This window comes from Physeter macrocephalus, chromosome 19 (assembly GCF_002837175.3).
Source record: "Physeter macrocephalus isolate SW-GA chromosome 19, ASM283717v5, whole genome shotgun sequence".
NCBI lineage: Eukaryota > Metazoa > Chordata > Mammalia > Artiodactyla > Physeteridae > Physeter > Physeter macrocephalus.
This window is the reverse complement of record NC_041232.1, coordinates 63,921,205-63,939,666: the sequence shown is the minus strand read 5'-3', so window position 1 is coordinate 63,939,666 and position 18,462 is coordinate 63,921,205. Positions and strand designations below refer to the sequence as shown.

The following is an 18,462-nucleotide window of genomic DNA, read 5'->3' as shown; positions in this document are numbered from 1 at the left end:
ACGTGGCAGACTGAATCACTGATGTCTTTAGAACGTGAACTTGGCTTCAGCCTCCCATTAATTATTACCCTGTGGAAATTTCTAGGCGCCACTCTGCCGGGGCACCTGACCTTTTCTCACGTGTGCCTTGGCTCTCTGGCACCAGTTTACAGAGTCCCCAGGCCTGAGCTGTCCTCTCCCCCAACCCCTCCAGCCCTTACCCCTGTTCTCAGTTAATATGTGTGATGATGGCTCTCTGCCATGGACAGTGAGGACCAGCAGGTCTGTAAACATGGGGTTACTGGGTATGGTTTGGATTTAGAGAAAACTGGCTGTGGGGTAGAATGTGTTTGTATGAACGTATGCCTGGAGGTAGGGCACTCGAGTTTTGTAGGTGACTATAGTGACCCAGGAGAGAGCTCAGGTAGACCTGAACCAGGGCAGGCGACGTTCTGGTTGATCGAGAAAGGACTGCTGAGACTTAACCATGGACAGAACTTGGTGATTGATGGGGATGAGAAGTAGGGTGATGGCAGGATCTCTAATGTAAATCTGGGAAGACAGCAGGTGGCGGTGGTTTGGGCCATGTTGAACTTGGAGTTTCCAGTGGAACACCCGGAGGGAGGAGGAGCAGGATATTCAGCAGATGGTTAGAACTACAGACCATGGTAGTGGAAGAAAATCAAGATGGAGAGACGGGCTTGAAGGTGATAGTTGAAGCCATGGGCATGAAGGATACTGTCCAGGGAATGAGTGTTAGAAAAATTAAGTGGTAAGGATGCAGTCTGGGGGATCAGCAACTCAAAGGAGAAAAGTGCAGAAGATGGACCAGTGAAAGGTGCGGGGAAAGAACACATTGGGAAAAGTAGGCAGAAAGTCGGAGGAATGTGGACCTGCTGAATCTCAGGGAAGAGGTCTTCAGAGAGGAGGCCCAGGTCAGTGCTTCCAGCCCTGGCTCATCCATTAACCAACAGCCCTGGGCGAGCTGATGCCGCCCGCCGTGGTTGCTGTGGGGCGACTGGGGGTTGAAGCAGGGTCTGGTAGGTCCCTCCTCCCAGAGCTGCTCTTTCCTCACCTGCCACAGGAAGTTGAGTGTTGATCTTTATGGTTCTTCCAGATTTAAATTCTATGATTCTGTTTCCTCTTCAGCTCAAAAATATAACTTCCTCAGGCATCTGTACTTTCACAATGTAGACAGATTTTTCATATATATATATATATATATCTCCCCAATAAAAATAATAAAACTAGATCATGTATGAGTGCTTATTCTATCCTGGGCACTCTTCTCTGTACTCACGTGGATTATCTCCTTTAGTCTTCTCTTCAGCTGTCATCCTCCATCAAGGGGGAAGGCTAGGAGGCTGTATGTTCAGCAAGCCTAGGGCTCAGGGCCCAGCACAGACCTCAGGTGGTACCCAGTTGGCACAGGCTGAGCCTGGGAGAGACAGAAATGAGTGGATGAAGTGATCTGGGAAAGGGTCGTGGAGGAGGCAGAGCCGGACCCTGAGAGATGGGGCTCCCGGGACAAGCAGGTAGGAGAAGGGGGTGGGTGTTTCAGGTAAGAATAACAGTGAGCAAAGGTGGGAATAACAAGCGTGGTGGTTTATGTGACAGTAAAGTGATCAGCTTCATCTAGAGACTGTCATACAGAGTGAAGTAAGTCAGAAAGAGAAAAACAAATGTCATATAATATCGCTTATATGTGGAATCTAGAAAAATGGTAGAGATGAACTTATTTGCAAAGCAGAAATAGAGACACGGATGTAGAGAACAAACTTACGGTTACCAAGGGGGGAAGGGGGGGTGGGATGAACTGGGAGATTGGGATTGATGTATATTCACTACTATGTATAAAATAGGCAACTAATGAGAACCTACTGTACAGCACAGGGAGCTCTACTCACTGCTCTGTGGTGACCTAAGTGGGAAGGAAATCTAAAAAAGAGTGGATATATGTATACGTACAACTGATTCACTTTGCTGCACAGCAGGAGCTAACACAGCCTTGTAAAGCAACTATATGCCAATAAAAGTTAATTTAAAGAAAAAAGGCATTATCTGAGAGGGGGTGAGTGGGATCAGATGGCAGAGCCCCCGGAAGGCAGACTCAGGGCATTCAGAATTGGCAGGAGGAGATGGGAGACACTGTCATTATGGGGGCTGTGGGAAGAAAGGTGCAGGGGATGTGAAGGAGCAGAGCCTGGACACTGAGGCACAAGCACTTGAGCCTCTCTTCTGTTGGGATTGGGGGTGGCTCAGGATTAGAGAGTGGGGCCTGGGGCTCCTTTTGTTCCCTCCCCACATGCAGGCATGTGGTAGTGGCCTTACAACACTTGATTCTATCCCCAGCATCCACTTCCCCAGGGGATGCTGGCAGGACTAGTTTTGTAGGGGACAGGGGAGGGCTGGGATTCTCTGTCCCACCTGCCCCTCATGGACGGTCTGATCTTCACCCTGGTACACACAGTGCGTTAAGAGAGAGGTATTCTTATTTAGTCTCATAACAGCTCCACATAATGGGTACATTCTTATCCCTGTTTTACTGATGAAGAAAATAAGGCTTAAGGAAGTTAAAATAACTTTACAAGACCCAGTAATAATAAGTATGGAAAAATTTAAACAGTTTTCTTAGAACATAGCTACCTTCTACCACACCAGAAGGGAAAGAAGTTTTGCCCATCTTTGTAGGTAAAGGTTAAGTGAGATAGTCTGGGAAAATTACTTTTTTCCTTTCTTTAAATCGAGATATAATTCTTGTACCAAAAGTTCACCCTTTTAAATTGTGTAATTCAGTGGTTTTAGTATATTCGCCAAGTTGTACAACTATCGCCATGCTAAATTCCAGAATATTTTCATCACTCCGAAAAGAAACTCTGTTCCCATCAGCAGGCATTTCACTTTGCCCCTCCCCTCGCCCCTGGCAAACCATATACTACCTTCTGTCCCCTGGATTTCCTGTAAATGGAATCACACACTATGTGGTCTTCTCTGTCCGGCTTCTTTCACTTGGCATGTTTCCAAGGTTCACGCATGTTGTAGCATGTATGAGGACTTCATTCCTTTACATTTTTTGTTGAGTAATATTGCATTGCGTGTATTCACCATATTCTGCTCATCTGTTCATCAGTTGATGGGCATTTGGGTTGTTCCTGCTTTGTGGGCCTTAGGAATAATGCTGTACATGTGTAACGCTATTAGGAATAATGTGGACGTGTGCTTCCACTTCTCTAAGGCATGTATTGGAAAGCTACTTGGAAAGAGTGTAAGCAGCATAGAGTCCAAGAACTCTTGTTCTCTGTCTTCTTCCTGTGTTTGTTTCTAGTTCCCCCTGGTGGCTGACTTGTTCCATGATGGCACAGACTCTGCTCCTGCTGCCACCACATCTTCAAAGATCAGCGTTCGCTCTGCCAGGCCCCCCCTGAAAGCCTCCAACAAGGAGCACAAGAAAACCGTGGGCCACCAGGTCAGCCCCAGGCCTCATGGTGGGAGCTGTGGGTCCTGGCACGTGTAGCAGGGCTGCCTCTCTGGAGACAAAGGATGTAGGTGCAGAGTCAGAGGGAGGCCAGAGTGGCCTCGGCATCCGCATCCCCAGCACCCAGCCCAGTATTTCTGTGCCCTTTGAAGTAGGAAACTGTGAAACCTTCTCTTGAGGGAACCGGCAGGAGAGAGAAAGAGGATGACTCCAGCCCCACACAATGCGTCTGATCCCTGTGGGTATTGTAGATGTTGCCGGACCACAGACACCTGTGGGCGAGGCCAGAGGTCTAGAGGTGCAGTTGTTGAGGGAGGGGCCAATAGCCTGGGGACCCAAAAACTGAGAAACAGCTCCTGCTGTGGGTTTGCTGTGGGATTTTATGTCCAGTGTGTCTCCCAAGATAAGAGACTGCCTGCTGAGCCCCTGGCAACCACTGACCTTAATACTTCGATGGATTCCCGGCTCTGAGCATTTCCTATAAGGCAGTAATTCCCGGGATGCCCAGGCACCACGTGCCAGGGCTCCAGGGCCTCATGTTTAGGACTCATGGGCCTCCATTCACAGCGATGGTCCCTCTCACGCTCTTAGCACTTGCTCACCTTATCTCATCTGATCAGGGCACTGAATGAGACACACCCGGACAGTCTCTCCCCACGTGCTTTGAGGAGTCCCGGGGATGAGGGAGGGCCTCGGTTTTGGTCATGCAAGCAGGCAGCTGTCAGAGCTGGCGTCTGACACCAGGTCCCTGGGTGTCCCCCTGTCCTGGGTTAAAAGTAATGATCTAAACGATAAGAGTATTGACAGATACTACCACCAGTCTGTGTGTGCTCCTTTTTGTTCATTATTCAGCCACAAAGCTGAAGACAGATAAATCACCAGTCACTGATCTTTGTCTCCCCAGTTCCGCACCTCCCTGCACCTGCTCATGGAGACCCTGAACACCACAACGCCGCACTATGTCCGCTGCATCAAGCCCAACGACGAGAAGCTCCCCTTCCGGTGAGTGCCAGCCTCTTCGTGTGGCCTTAGAAGTTCAGGTGCAGCAGGGGCAGGCACAGCCTCTCAGAGGTCTGCGATCTTCAGCAGGATGAGTAGCCGATCCTGCACTCCCCAAATGGTTTATATGCCGAATACAGGTTGCACCTGTCTGCCGTCTAGAGGATTCAGGGGGATGAGAAGATCCAGTTCCCCGGTCCCCTGTTGCTTACAGTGGTGTTGAATGTGCCCACGAACCCGAGAACCAGTTAGAAGTGTGCCGTTAAATGCAGACATAGTGCGTCTCACAGTGACTGCTCAGTTCAGAGACAGGAGCATGTCCGGAGTGGTCAGGGAAGGCTTCTTGATTGAGGAAACATAACCTCAAGCAGTGTGTCGATGCAGATGGTCCCATTTCTCACATCCCCTCTCCTGCTGGGCTTCTGGAGTTACCCACACTTGCTCGCCTTCCCCTCACTCTAACCCAAATTCTGCCACTACTCCTACCTTAAAAATTTTTTTCCATTTCTGTCACCACCCACATGGTTGACCTCACCCATATCTGGGTAGCAGTGACTCTTCAGTATCTTTGTCATTTCCGGGGTGTGCCAGATTCCAGCCAGCCTTTCTGCAGGCCTGCTGCAGCTTCACTGGCCTCCTCACATTCAACGTGTCTGACACCAGACTCATCCTTTCCCCCTTGAATGTTTCCTCTTTACTTAGTCTCTGTTGTAGTAAATGGCATAATGATTTCCTGACATCTCATCCACCCACCAAACTTCGTTCTTCCAAACCAGAAACCTGAGGTCTCTCTGGACCGGTGCTGTCCAGTAGAACTTTCTGTGATGATGGAACTCTTCTACAATCTGCCTTGACCAACATGGTAGCCACTAGTCACACGTGACCATTGAGTTCTTGCAATGTGGCTGGTGTGACGAGAAAGTGAATTCTTAATTTCATTTTATTTACTTACAAGTGGCTAGTGGCTACCATATTGGACAGCATGACCCTTGATTCTTCCCTCTCTCCCTTACTCCCCAAGATCCAATCATTGTCCAAGTCGCATGGAGTCTACTTGAAAATTTCTCACACTGGTCTCCCTCGTCTCTCCCTTCCACTTTGGCCTTGTTTCAGACTCTCTTCATTTCTTGCCTGGAATACTGCCCTGCGCCTTTAGAATTGTCTCTCACTCACCTCTGCAGCCTCTTCTTCTGCTACCCTGAGCCTCCACGTGTGCTATTCCCTCTGGCCGGAGAAGGGATATTTTTAAATTTTTCAAGCACTTTCTTCCCATCTTTCTGATTTCCTTTTTGGTCCTGGCATAATTTCTTTCTGTGAAATAATTTATTTTGGCAACTCTGACTCAGAATGAATATCTGAACTGCCTTCTGCAATTTGTATCAGTTAATAAAGCTTGACTTCCACTCACAGGAGCCTTGTGCTGAAAACGGTTAGGAAGACAGCGTCAAATCAGCCTTCTTTGAAGCGTGCCGACCGTTCATTCTTCTCCCTTCCTCCAAGTTTCCGAGACACGCTTAGGAATTCCCCCCGTGTGGCATCTGTTTACCAGCTGCCTCCAGAAGGAAAGAGGCTGTTAGAAACACAGCATGTGTGAAAGACAGATTATGTGTGAAGGGCAGGAGCGGCGTGCTGGCCCGGGAGAGGAGAGTCCAGGGCTGGCACCAGCTCCTCCCCCCAGCCATTGCGACCTTGGGCAGTTCATTCGTCAGACCGGACGCCCGCCATGTGCCGAGTTCTCATGCTGGGTCTCCCCTCCCAAGTGAGAGAAGACACTGGGGACTTCCAACGGGACTTTCTAGTCCTAATATCCCATTTTTCCAAGACCCTCCTTTTCCTTCAGGACCAAAATCTTCCTCCCAATAAAGAAAATGGGGGGAGTACAGAACCAAGTCAGAAAGCTTGGATTCTCTGCTACCAATTATTTGGCTAATCCCAAACTAGTCCTCTACCCTTTTAGTCTCATTTCCTCATCTGTTCATTACGGTTAAAGAGATAATTATCCTGACGGAAGGATTCAAGGAGATAATGGGGTTTATTTGTGACCAGTATAAAAATGTATGCCATTACAATATATGATGTTGTTGACATTCTGGAAGGAAAGTGCTGTATCCCTCCTCCATCCCCTAAAACTAGGCTTTCTCAACCTCCGCACTCTTGGCATTTTGGCTCAGGGAATCCTTTGCTGTGGAGTGTCCTGTGCGCTGGAAGAGGCTTAGCAGCATCCCTGGCCTCCACCCACTAGATGGGAACATCCCTACTATTGTGACAACTAAAAATGTTTTAAAGCATCACCACATGTTCCTTGGAGGGCAAACTTGCCCCCAGTGGAGAGCCTCTGTCCTGCACTGAATGCTTTGTTCGCATCTCTTTTATAAAAGTCTTTCTCTCTACATCTTCCTGTGTTCAGAAACCATCTGTCCCGAGCACTGGGCTAGGACAGGTGGAATGACAATGAATAAGATGTAGCCTTCATCCTTAAGGAGTTGCCAGCCACAAATAACGGTTGACCACATGGAAGGAGTGACTGTCAGTGGGTCTGCTGAAGCCACAGCAGCATAGAGACAAGAGGGCATGAAGTGTCTGGGAAGGAGGTGGCCTAGGGTGTGTGTGATCATCTGGGGTGGCTCGTCGGAGGAACTGGCCAGGTTTCCTGAAGGCCAGTCCACTGATCTTCGAAGCAGGCGGTCCTGAGCGCCTCGGAGTCCCGCGTGCTGCGTGCACAACACCGCAGAGCCCCAGGCAGCCTGTGCGGAAATCAATCAGGCGGCGCCATGGGAGGAGGTCTCGCTCTGCGTCCAGCAAGCTTCCGGCTCTGCTGAACCTGCACAGTTTATTGAGAGAGGAGAGTATAAGCCTGCATTTCAGCAGTTGGACCCTTACATATCTTTGGTAATTTTTCAGTCCAGACTTGGGTGTTGCTTGTCTGCACTGTGGCCCTCCCAAATTTCACAGGTGGAAGGGCTGGTCTTCACTCCCAGTTACTGGTAACTAATGCAGGGGGGCAGACTGAGAGAGTTTAACAGTGAGTTTTCTTTACTATCAGGGAGATAAGATTAAGGTACAGAAGGCTGGCAGGCTTTACGTGTCCCCTGGCGGAGTGTGGACAGGGGAGGGTCATGGCAGTATCTTCTTGGTATACTATCTTCTCGGGTTTTTTCTAACAGCTTCCTCTCCTTTACATCACTCGATCATTACAACAAACCAGTAGATTAGAGTTGGGCAGATATTCTCAGCTCTCATTGAATGAGTGAGGAAGACGAGGTCCAGAGAGAGTGTTTTGCCCAAGGTGACATTAGCTGTTGGTGGCAGAGCTAAGGCCAGTCCAAGTTCCCGACTTCAGCCTTGCTCGTTTCCCCCACCACGGGGAAGAGGATGTGTGAAGGATGGGATTTTGCTGAGGTCATCAAGAAGCAGGGAAGAATGTTAAAGCTGAGTTCAAAAATTATTTGCCACATGCCTTCCGTGGGACCAACTCGGTGTGTGGGCCCCAAGAGAAGACGTTTCCCCCAAAGAGCTTCCACAGCACTGCATGGGAGCGGGGGTCACGTTCCCAAGCCGCTCACCAGCCATCAGACAGGACCTGGTCCAGAGCTGGCACGCCCAGTTTTCACAGACATGATACAGGGGTCCAGAGCAAGAGGAGATGGGGGTGCTGGGGAAGAGTAATAGTCCTTTTAAGGAGGGAAGGGCCTCTCAGTGACAGCTCATTTTTCCACCCAGGAAGCAGCAGGAGGTCCTAGAGGAAGTAGGGACCCCAGCTAGACCCACAGCTCACAAAGGACTAGAGGTCACAGATGTTCGCCAAGCATGCTGCCCGCCCCCACCATGTGCAGCAGGTTGAACTTGACCCCGTAGTTGTGCCAAGCAAAGGGAAGAAGCCGATGGCCAGTCAAGATCCCGGCTGCAGGGTGCCTCGAGGGAGAGGCTGCTGTGCGCAGGAAACCTTTCCCAAGGACAAGCACGTCCACGTTGCGTTCCTGACTCAGGGCCCAGCTGAGCACTTGAGAGGCGAGAGGAGCAGAACCCGTAAACGGCAGAGCCGGCCTCCCAAAGGCCGCCTTGGGTCTCTCGAGGTCACAGGCAGCCTTTATGTCCCTCGGACATAGAGCTGCTTGTGAAACTGATCACCACCACCCGTATGAAGGTCCTCCTCGGATCCCAGAACTGAGCCGAATCCTGGGGCGGCCTCAGCAAAATTACAAAGTGGGTGGCATAGTAAGAGGTTCAGCTTACGGTCTAGTCTCGGCGCGAGTGTTTCCTTTCGTTCTGTAAGACCCTTCCACTAAGGAGCTTTTTCTCTGCCTAAAAAAGATGAAATTAACTCCTCTGAAGTAACTGTTGGTATTCAGGACTCTGCAGAATTCAGCGCTTAGTTGTGCCTTACGCGCTCAAAGTGCCATGTTCACTCTGGGGCTGGAGTCATCAGGAAGACTTTATGGAAGAGCTGGGTGTCCAAAGAAGGTAGGACTTGGGCAGGCAGGGTGAGGCGGGAGGAAGTCAGAGTGAGCCCAGGCCTGGAGGAGGACGAGGGCGTCTCCTGGGACGCCGAGCCCTGCGCATTGGAACCAAGACAGTGCCCGGGAAAGGCCAGCTCGCGGTCTTCAGTCACTTGGAAAATGCCTGCTGTTTCCCCACCACCAAGTGCCTGCTGAGCCCAGGCCACTGCAGGGCACCATCTGCCTCAGTGGACTCCTGGGCCCCTGGCCCACGTGCAACTCAGCGTAAGAGAGCAACGTGACCAGGGGCCGAGCAGGTCGTAGAGATGGGAGGACAGCGAGGGTGTGTCCCATGGAGAGATGTGAATGGAGGGCGGTCGACCCCAGGCCAGGTCCTTCCTGCAGAATTCCAGAATCCTGAATGGGTCCAGCTGCTGGGAGAAGAGCATCTGGGGCTGTCCAGGAGCATGGCAGACAAATGTGGTGAGAGGTTGCCTCCTGAGCCCTCTCGGGCCCTAGAAGTAAAGAAGCTGCCATCTGCATTTACCCAACAGGGCAAGTAGGCTGCCCGACTGCCCGGCCAGGTGTGCGCTGAAGCCAGTACGATCCGCAGGATCCGGGACTGAGTCTGGAGGTCCTCACCCCTGCCCTCCCTCCTCCCAGAGTGCAAGGAGCAAGAGGCCCTCGGCTTGTAGCCAGGCTTCAGAACAGCCAGAAAGAAATGGAAACACTTATTCCTCATCCCAAATATAAATGGTTAATTCTAGTTCAGCTTAATTCTTTCTCCACGAAGACTCCCTGATTACCCCAGCCAACCTCAACATCTTTCCCTCCAGTTTCTTTCAGCATTTTTACCACTTTTATCACATACTGCCTTGGGGTTTACTTCTTCTATACACTTCTCTCCTCTTCAAGTGTGGATACTCTTAGAAAATCCAGACCATGTCTGACTTTTTATTCCAGTGTCCTACTCAGTATATGTGTAGGACATACACGTATACCCGGACGTACACATACACATATACCCAGAATAAAAACTGGCTTTTCAGTGCTAAACGTAGCATTTTAGGGTGGGTGAGTTGTTGAATTCATGGCTCATATCTCTAAAGACAGGAAGATAAAGTTCTTCATCTATATGATTCTTAACTGGGCAGCTATCATGATAGTAGCTAACAACACGTGTGCCCTTATGTTCTGCCAGGCGCTGTTCTCACTGCTCTCATGGGCCATTACATTTCATCTTCACACTAACCCTCTAAAAGGGATACTTCTATGATCCCCACTTGACAGATGAAGATACTGCCTTGCAAGGTTATGTTACTTGCCCCAAATCACACATGCAGCTCTAAGTGATCACGTCATGATTCAAACCCAGGTCTGCACGGCCTGAGACACTCCCCCTTTTAACTCCGGAGCCAAATAATGCTTGTGGTGCCGAGTGTATATGATTTGGCCGTTGAATTAAGACAGATGCCCCTGTGTATGGAAATAATGAGGGAAGGCTCTGCAGAGGAAGCAGGAATGAGCCTTGGTGGGTGGACAGAATGCAGGGGGCAGAGAAGAGGAGTATCCCAGGTGAGAATAAGAATGTGCACAGAACTGAAGATGCTGAGATGGCTCATGTGCTGCCAGTCACTGTCCTTTAGTCTGTCCTTGGCCCCTGACCTTGAGCTCTAGGGTGCCTGTGCAGGAGGGGGCGGGCTCTCCCTCTCCCCTGTTCCATTACTTTGCCGTGTGGCACTCACTGCTTGTCTTGTGTTTTGCAGCTTTGACCCGAAGAGAGCAGTGCAGCAGCTCCGAGCGTGCGGGGTGTTGGAGACCATTCGGATCAGCGCAGCTGGCTACCCGTCCAGGTACCGCAGCCCCTGGAGCCTGGCTCCCCAGGGAACCCTCTTATGTGCTGTCCCCCAAGACAGAGCCTCCAGAAACGTTCCCCAACACTGAGGGCTCAAGCAGGGTGTTGACAGACAAAAGAATTTCAGTTTGGGCTGAGAAATATGGGTGTCAACAGTAACATCCTCCTGGACAGCTTTTCAGATTTCAACTTGGCATTGGTCTGGGTGTCAAGCTGGCTGGAGTTGCCAAGGGGATTTCTTCTGTGCCCAAGTCCTACCTTGTCCTCTTTCCCTTTTGCTTGTTTGTTCTTTATTGTGGTAAAATACACTAACATTTACCATCTTAATCATTTTTAAGTGTAGAGTTCAGTGGTCCTAAGTCCGTTCATATTTGCACAACCATCACCACTATTCATCCACAGAACTCTTTCATCTTGCAAAACTGAAACTGTACCCATTAAGCACGACTCACCATTCCCTCCATTGGCAGCCAGCATTCTACTTTCTGTCTCTATGATTTTGATGACTCTACACTGATGATTCATGTAAGTGGAATCATGCAGTATTTGTCTTTTAGTGCCTGGCTTATTTCACTTCTCATAATGTCTTTAAAATTCATCCATGTTGTAGCATGTGTCAGAACTTCCTTTTCTAAGGCTGAATAATATTCCCTTATATGTAGAGACCACATTTTGTTTATCTATTCATCTGTCAATGGACCCCTTTACCTTTTAATATAGAATCAAATATATGATGGAAAATGTCATTTCTTTGAGCTAAAAAACCACTATCATGATCTAATTTGCATTGCGGATAGGCCATTGAGCCACCCCAGTGTCTGTTGAAGCTGTGCCAAGACCGTGGATTCCCCTCTGCTGGACACTGGCCTGAAATAGGGGTGGGGTACAGATAGCGACCAACTAGCCCCCGTGAAATCACATAAGCCAAACATCTTCTGCCAGGAACTGGAGCTGAACAGAGCACTGTAGCAACCCAGAGCCTGTGGTATTTTCCACAGGGACCCACCTGTCTGAAGAAGGTCCTCTAAGTGTCAGAAGGAGGAAGGAGCCAGAAATGGGGAGGAGGAGAGGCAGCCCAGCCCCGCCCCCACCCCGCCATCTCCACCTGGCACTTTCCCACTGCAGCTGAGGAAACATTCACATGCAGTGGTCAGTTACCCAGAAACAACTTAACCCTCAATGGCTCCCAGATGTTACGCCTGGGAAGGAAGTTGCTGATGGAATTAGGAATTTGCATTTGACCTGGAAAGTGCAAAGAACTGTCACTAATCTGCAACATCCACGCAGCTTCTCAAAACCCAGCAGGTTCAAGCATTGCTCAGAATGATCTGCTCCAGCTGGGGGTGGAAGGCTGCTATTACTGTCTTTCAACCACATCTCTCTTCTTAGAAAACAGACAAGGAGCGTCCTGGGGCTCCATCTCATTTTTGGACCTTGGGGTCCGAACTCAACTGGCTGACAACTCCACGATTGATGAGGTGGGCCGCGCTTGCCCTTCTTGGTGAAGGCTCTGTGCTCCTTCCTGCCCTGCAGCACCCACATCAGCCTTTTGATTGAGCGGAAGGGGCTCAGGCTGCGGGCACAGTGGTTCAATCTTGAGTTCAAGTAGTGTAGCCTGGCTGATTGGATGGCCTTTCAGTGATGCTCCAAGCACAGGGTTCAGACCAGGCATAGTTTGTTCCACTTCAGAACTTCACAAGGACGCTAGGGAGCTGTCAAGCCACTGGTTTTCAAACCGTGTTCTACTGGCAGCCGGGCCCCACTCCTGCTCCTGGCTCTTCTATCTGCTGGGCTCCCAGAGAGGTTTCTTTAATCTGCCGTCTTTAGTCCAGTGTCTCTCAAAACTGCATCGCATCCCACTAGTGGGTCAGAAAAGCAATTTAATGGGCTGTGGCCAACATCTTGTTTGTTTAACGAAATAACTTCAGATGGAAAATAGAAGGTGGCAGTTTGTGGTAGAAAGTGTGTTGTGGCCTGAGCTCACTTTAGCTGTACGTATAGGTGTGGGTGCTTCCTGATTTAAGACGCACCTTCACCAAGGAGGCCCCGAGAAGGAAGTGAGCTGCCCAGGGTCCCCAGCTGGTTGTGCTTGGGCTGGACTAGAATCACCCTGCCCTGCTCTGCCGGGTGGTGGTTGGCAAACATCTTAACTGCTTACGTCAGTGAAGCGTTTCTTCACTGTTCTTCCAAACAGGTGTCTCGGAGGAGTGAGGGGGCAGGTGGGGTCCTGTGGGCTGGGCCCAGGCTGGAGGCCTGGTGTGGAGCTTCTCCCTGCCCTCTCCAGCTTGTAAATAAAAGACCAGACTGCAGAAGCGCGGCCTGGACTGGAGCCATCAGAACCTGGTGGTTGGACCTTGGGCTTCGGAGTCAGGCCTAGATTTCAGTGTCAGCTCCCAGACTCCTAGGCTGGGTGACCACAGGCGAGTAAATTGATCTCTCTGAGCCTGGGTTCCCTCATCATTTAGTAGAATGATCATACTTACTTCACAGACTGTTGTGATAAATGAGGTAATGCACCTGAAGTCCTCAGCACAGTGCCAGGCACATAAGCATTTAATAACGTATTTATTCCTCATCCAGATATGAGCAAGAAGCTGCATCCTTCTGGGGTAGTTATCGGGGTAGGACATGTCTATATCAGACATTTCTAGCTTTGTTTTTGTGAAATCCTGATGTGCCTGGTCGCCTCAAAAGAGCATTCTGGAGTTCTCAGAACTCTTCAAGCAACTGAAAAGGTCAGTCTAAGAATTGTCTAAAGTGCGTCAAAACAGAGTAGAGCTGAGATGTCCCATGTTAAACTGTTGAGGGTCCCTGTGCAGGAAACTTAGGGATCACGGGTCCTCACAGGCATACCTGTGCTGTACAGTGCAGAGGTCCGGAGGTAAGCAGAGAAACCCAGGCGCTCATCTTTGTGTGTAACATATAATGGGTGCTAATGGTGGGCCTGTCCAATGGGAGGCGTGAGCATTGGGACCCTGTGAAAATGAGGTATTCTAAGGTAGATGGAAGCTTGGGGACCCGTCTCAGTATACAAGGAGCCACCTGTTTCGCCAAAAACTTTCTAACAGAATGAATTGTTTAATGGTAGGACAAATGACTTGCAGAGGGCATGACCCTCTTTTCTTGGAGAATGTCAAGGAAAGGCTAGAAGTCTTTGCGTCTGACATGCTTAACTGTAGACCATGCTTCAGGCAGAGGCCCCTGCACTCTGTCACCTCTGATTCACCCATGGAGCGTCCTCGCAGCCTCACTGTGAAATCAATCGGAGTGACAGTGTGTGCCACCCACTGGTTTTGCTGACACGGTACAAAATCATCTGTTTAGGAGGTGGAAGAGGAAGGGGAGAGCGTTTTACTCCTGTGGTCTCCCATGAATTTTTGTAGCATGAGAAGGTTTTCTTGCCTTCATGGTATCCCTTTCTCCTGTTAATCTGTCCTTCCACAGCATGTCTCATCCTGTATCGAGCATCTAGCTCCATGCCGTTTGCTCTGAGGGAATTAAGGATGTAAGGCATGGCCTCTGCCCACCAGGAGCTCACAGTCTAGGAGGAGTGAGTGCTACACACCTAAAGCAGTTAAAGAACAACTAACTGTTGTAGGTGCAAGTTTAGGAGGAAACATGGCTTCATGGAGGAGGTAAGACGTGAGCTGGGCCTTGAAGGCTGAGGAGGATTCGGATTGATGCGGAGGCAGCGGGAGGTTCCTGCCAGTCAGGGTGCAGTGTGAGGTCCAGGTCTGGAAGGGATGGTAGGTAGCTCTTCCTGTCCAGTGATGGGGGAGATCAGCTCAGTGCCTGTTCCCCTGCTCAGTCCTCCAGTCTTAGCATGCCAGGGGTGCTTTTTGCCTCATCCAGACAACCCCTTCCTTGGCAGCCAAGAGAATGCATTCCCTCCAAGTCTTTCGATTCATATGGAGAGCCACTTCTCCTGCTGTTCATTCCACCTGGCTGCAGGCAGAGTTGCCAGTGAAGTGGAGATGCCCACAGACTTGCTGGCCTCTTACGGGTCAGCTGATGGGTGTCTTTCCCTTCCTCCCTAATTGTTTCAGACTTATTCCCAGCAGATAATTACAAGGGCATCTGTACCTTTTGCTTTTGTAATTGCAAAACACAGTTGGCTGTTGGAAAGGTATTATAGGGAAGGAAAGAAAGCCTGGTATTTTCTCGTATCACAGAAAATGTTACTTAATGCTGTGATTTAAATATTTGGGATTAGATCCAGAACACTGCGTTCCATATCCTCCTCCTGTTTGCTATCTTAGCAGATTTTGCTGAAGGGTCACAGAGAGGATTTCCTCCCCAAACTGCCGTTTGAAATACTAACTTTTGGAAAGAGGCACCATAGTGTTGTGACACTTTCCTTAGTGTTGAGACGGAGTTGAATCATCCATATTATTTCAGTTGGATCCTAACTTCTCCCCACCGCCAAGTCACAGTACCTCGGGTGGCATTTATTTGGGAGGTGAGTGGTGAGGGGGAAGGGCTGCGGGGCAAACCACCGCACCCGTAGTCTCTGACTCTGCACGCGGCCTGACTTTCGGTACCTGCCAGGCTTGGTAACCCCGTGGAGTGACCTCGCTGGTTAAAAACAAAATGCTACCTAACTGCTTCATCCAGAAGCCTGGTGTGTGTCTGCTGGGTCTGGGGATGAGGTGAGTGAGGCTTAGCGGATACTGTGTGCCTGTCAAGGTGTTTGCCATTGAAGGAGACACACAGGTGTCACGTGTGCTCCCTCAGTGTAGAGGTGGGCAGTCATTTTGTTGACCTGACTTGAGGAGACCTTCTTGGGACCAGAGGGTCATCACAAAAAGCCTTCAGCTTCCTTGGCTGCCGAGACGCAGGGCAGCCAAGTGACTCCACGTGCACGAGCTCGTCGGGCAGCCATAGCTTTGCACAGCTGTCTCCAAAGGAAACTTGAATGGCTTCTTTGATTAGGGGGATTACAACTTATAACATTTTCCTACATCTCTCCTACTTCTGTGGCCACAGGGCAGGTATCACTTTACAGGGAAGAAAATGGCAAAGAGAAAGGGAACACATGGTCCAGGGCAGCAGGGACTTGTGATGAAATGTCCAGAGGGCTCTTCCCCAAGGAGCCCGAGCCAAAAGCAGCCCTTTTCAGCTGGGATCTCAGGCCAGGTTCCTGCATCCAGCCTACCGATGCCCTGGGTGTGGAACTCTTAGCCCTGTTCCGAAATTAATAGATGCCAGTGCCCGCACAGTCCACCAAGCCAGAGAGGATGAATGCGGAGTTGCTGGCCGGCAGCTGCCTCTGGTGCTCCCTCACCCTGGCCTCAGGCTTCAGTATACCTGTCTGCTTTTATCCTTCCTAAGAATTATGGCCCTCTGTGAGTCTGATTTAAAATGAAAATGTATCATTCAAGTTGAAATGCGACAGTGGCTAAGAAAAATGTCCATGATCACGTCCATAAAGCACCGTGATAAATGCTCTGTCCAGGAAGACAAGCTCGTCCCCCAGCACCTGGCTCCCAGCCCCGCCCCCGGTATGGCCCTCTGTGAGTCTGATTTAAAATGAAAATGTATCATTCAAGTTGAAATGCGACAGTGGCTAAGAAAAATGTCCATGATCACGTCCATAAAGCACCGTGATAAATGCTCTGTCCAGGAAGACAAGCTCGTCCCCCAGCACCTGACTCCCAGCCCCGCCCCCGGGAGGTGTCTTCCGCCTGTGCAGTCACCTGTCTCCCTCCTTGGGGGGATTCAGAGCAGCTTTGTGTCCTGGAGAAATTGTGAAGCAAATTCCACTTAAGCAAAACAAGCGTGTGGGGGTGGGGGGTGGGGAGAGGGGAGCTGCTTGAATATGCAGTATTTATATCCTAGGAAAAAAACTCACCGTAACTCTTAACTCTACCTCACAGTCACGTCAGAAAACCTCATTGGTGCTTTCCGAAAAGATTTCCACTCCTTCCCCATCCATGATCACGTCCATAAAGCACCGTGATAAATGCTCTGTCCAGGAAGACAAGCTCGTCCCCCAGCACCTGACTCCCAGCACCCCACCCCGGGAGGTGTCTTACGCCTGTGCAGTCACCTGTCTCCCTCCTTGCGGGGATTCAGAGCAGCTTTGTGTCCTGGAGGAATTGTGAAGCAAATTCCACTTAAGCAAAACAAGCGTGTGGGGGTGGGGGGTGGGGAGAGGGGAGCTGCTTGAATATGCAGTATTTATATCCTAGGAAAAAAACTCACCGTAACTCTTCACTCTACCTCACAGTCACGTCAGAAAACCTCATTGGTGCTTTCCGAAAAGATTTCTACTCCTTCCCCAGCTTCACCCCCCTGCCCCATAGGGACTAAATAGCATAGGGTTGGAGAACTGGATGGAGGCTTGAGAAATTGCTTGATTCACCTTCCTGTTTAATCATGATTAAACAAACAGACACATAGTTACTCGCCTTGCTTTTAAAAATCCTCCCAAGAAAGAAGAATGTAGAACTTATTTTGGAGCAAAATAATTTTTTATCTCAGCTCTTCCTGCCCTTAGTTCTGGCCCTTTCTCCCCTGAGCGCTGTGCTCATTTCCGGGGACCAGGGCCTGACACCGGGTTCTTGACCACGGCTGCACATCACCGTCATGTGGAAGCGTTCCCAGAAGCCAGGAGCCGCCTCAGACTCAGAATCTGCCTTCGACAAGATTTCCCAGGTGATTTTTAGATGCATCCTGCCCTACAGCTGTCTCCCAGAGGCAAGTGTTGGCCCCTGGTAAACCGCAGCCACTTGACTGACTGAGGGCAGTGCCGGGACTGCTTAGATTTGCCTCTGTCCTCTTCTAGCGTCTCGGCTCCAGCATGGAGCCAGTGGGGAAGGCTTGTGTCTCCCTTCCCCTGCAGTAGGGCTTAGCGACCTTCAGACCCAGGGCCACGTTGGGGTCTCAGCCTGTGTTCCCCTGAGAGGCCCAGGACATACGTGGGGGACAAAGGGAGAGGCAAATACGGGGTGTCCATGGCGGGGTGAGCGCCCTGTCACCTTTGCACTGGGAACCCATGCATGAGTATCATCTTTCTATAAATTTGCCTATTCCGGATATTTCATATAAATGGAATCACACATGTGATCAACATGTAGCCTTTTATGTCAGGTTTCTTACACTTAGGATAATATTTTCAAGGTTCATCCATGTTGTAGCATGCATCAGAACGTTATTCCTTTATAATGCTTAACACTATTTTATTATAAGAATACACCACATTTTATTTTACCCATTCATCAGTTGATGGGCATTTGGATTTTTAAAAAAATTTTTTAACATCTTTGTTAGAGTATAATTGCTTTACAATTGTGTGTCAGTTTCTGCTTTATAACAAAGTGAATCAGTTATACATATACATATGTCCCCATATCTCTTCTCTCTTGCATCTACCTCCCTCTCATCCTCCCTATCCCACCCCTCTAGGTGGTCACAAAGCACGAAGCTGATCTCCCTGTGCTATGTGGCTGCTTCCCACTAGCTATCTGTTTTACATTTGGTAGTGTATATATGTCCATGTTACTCTCTCACTTTGTCCCAGCTTCCCCTTCCCCGTGTCCTCAAGTCCATTCTCTAGTAGGTCTGCATCTTTATTCCCATCTTGCCCCTAGGTTCTTCTGACCATTTTCTTTTTTTTCTCTTTCTGACTTACTTCACTTCACTCTGTATGACAGTCTCTAGGTCCATCCACCTCACTACAAATAACTCAATTTCGTTTCTTTTTATGGCTCAGTAAT

The 18,462-nt window shown here is 49.7% G+C and overlaps 1 protein-coding gene across 1 annotated transcript in view; it reads left to right on the top strand.

The window, feature by feature from the left end:
- Nucleotides 1-18,462, top strand: part of MYO5B (myosin VB) — a 324,120-nt gene that overhangs the window by 278,887 nt on the left and 26,771 nt on the right. The window contains exons 15-17 of the mRNA XM_028479944.2: nucleotides 3,305-3,445; nucleotides 4,359-4,456; nucleotides 10,656-10,742. Coding sequence (XP_028335745.1) covers nucleotides 3,305-3,445; nucleotides 4,359-4,456; nucleotides 10,656-10,742 — 326 coding nt within the window. The remainder of the gene's footprint in view (nucleotides 1-3,304; nucleotides 3,446-4,358; nucleotides 4,457-10,655; nucleotides 10,743-18,462) is intronic.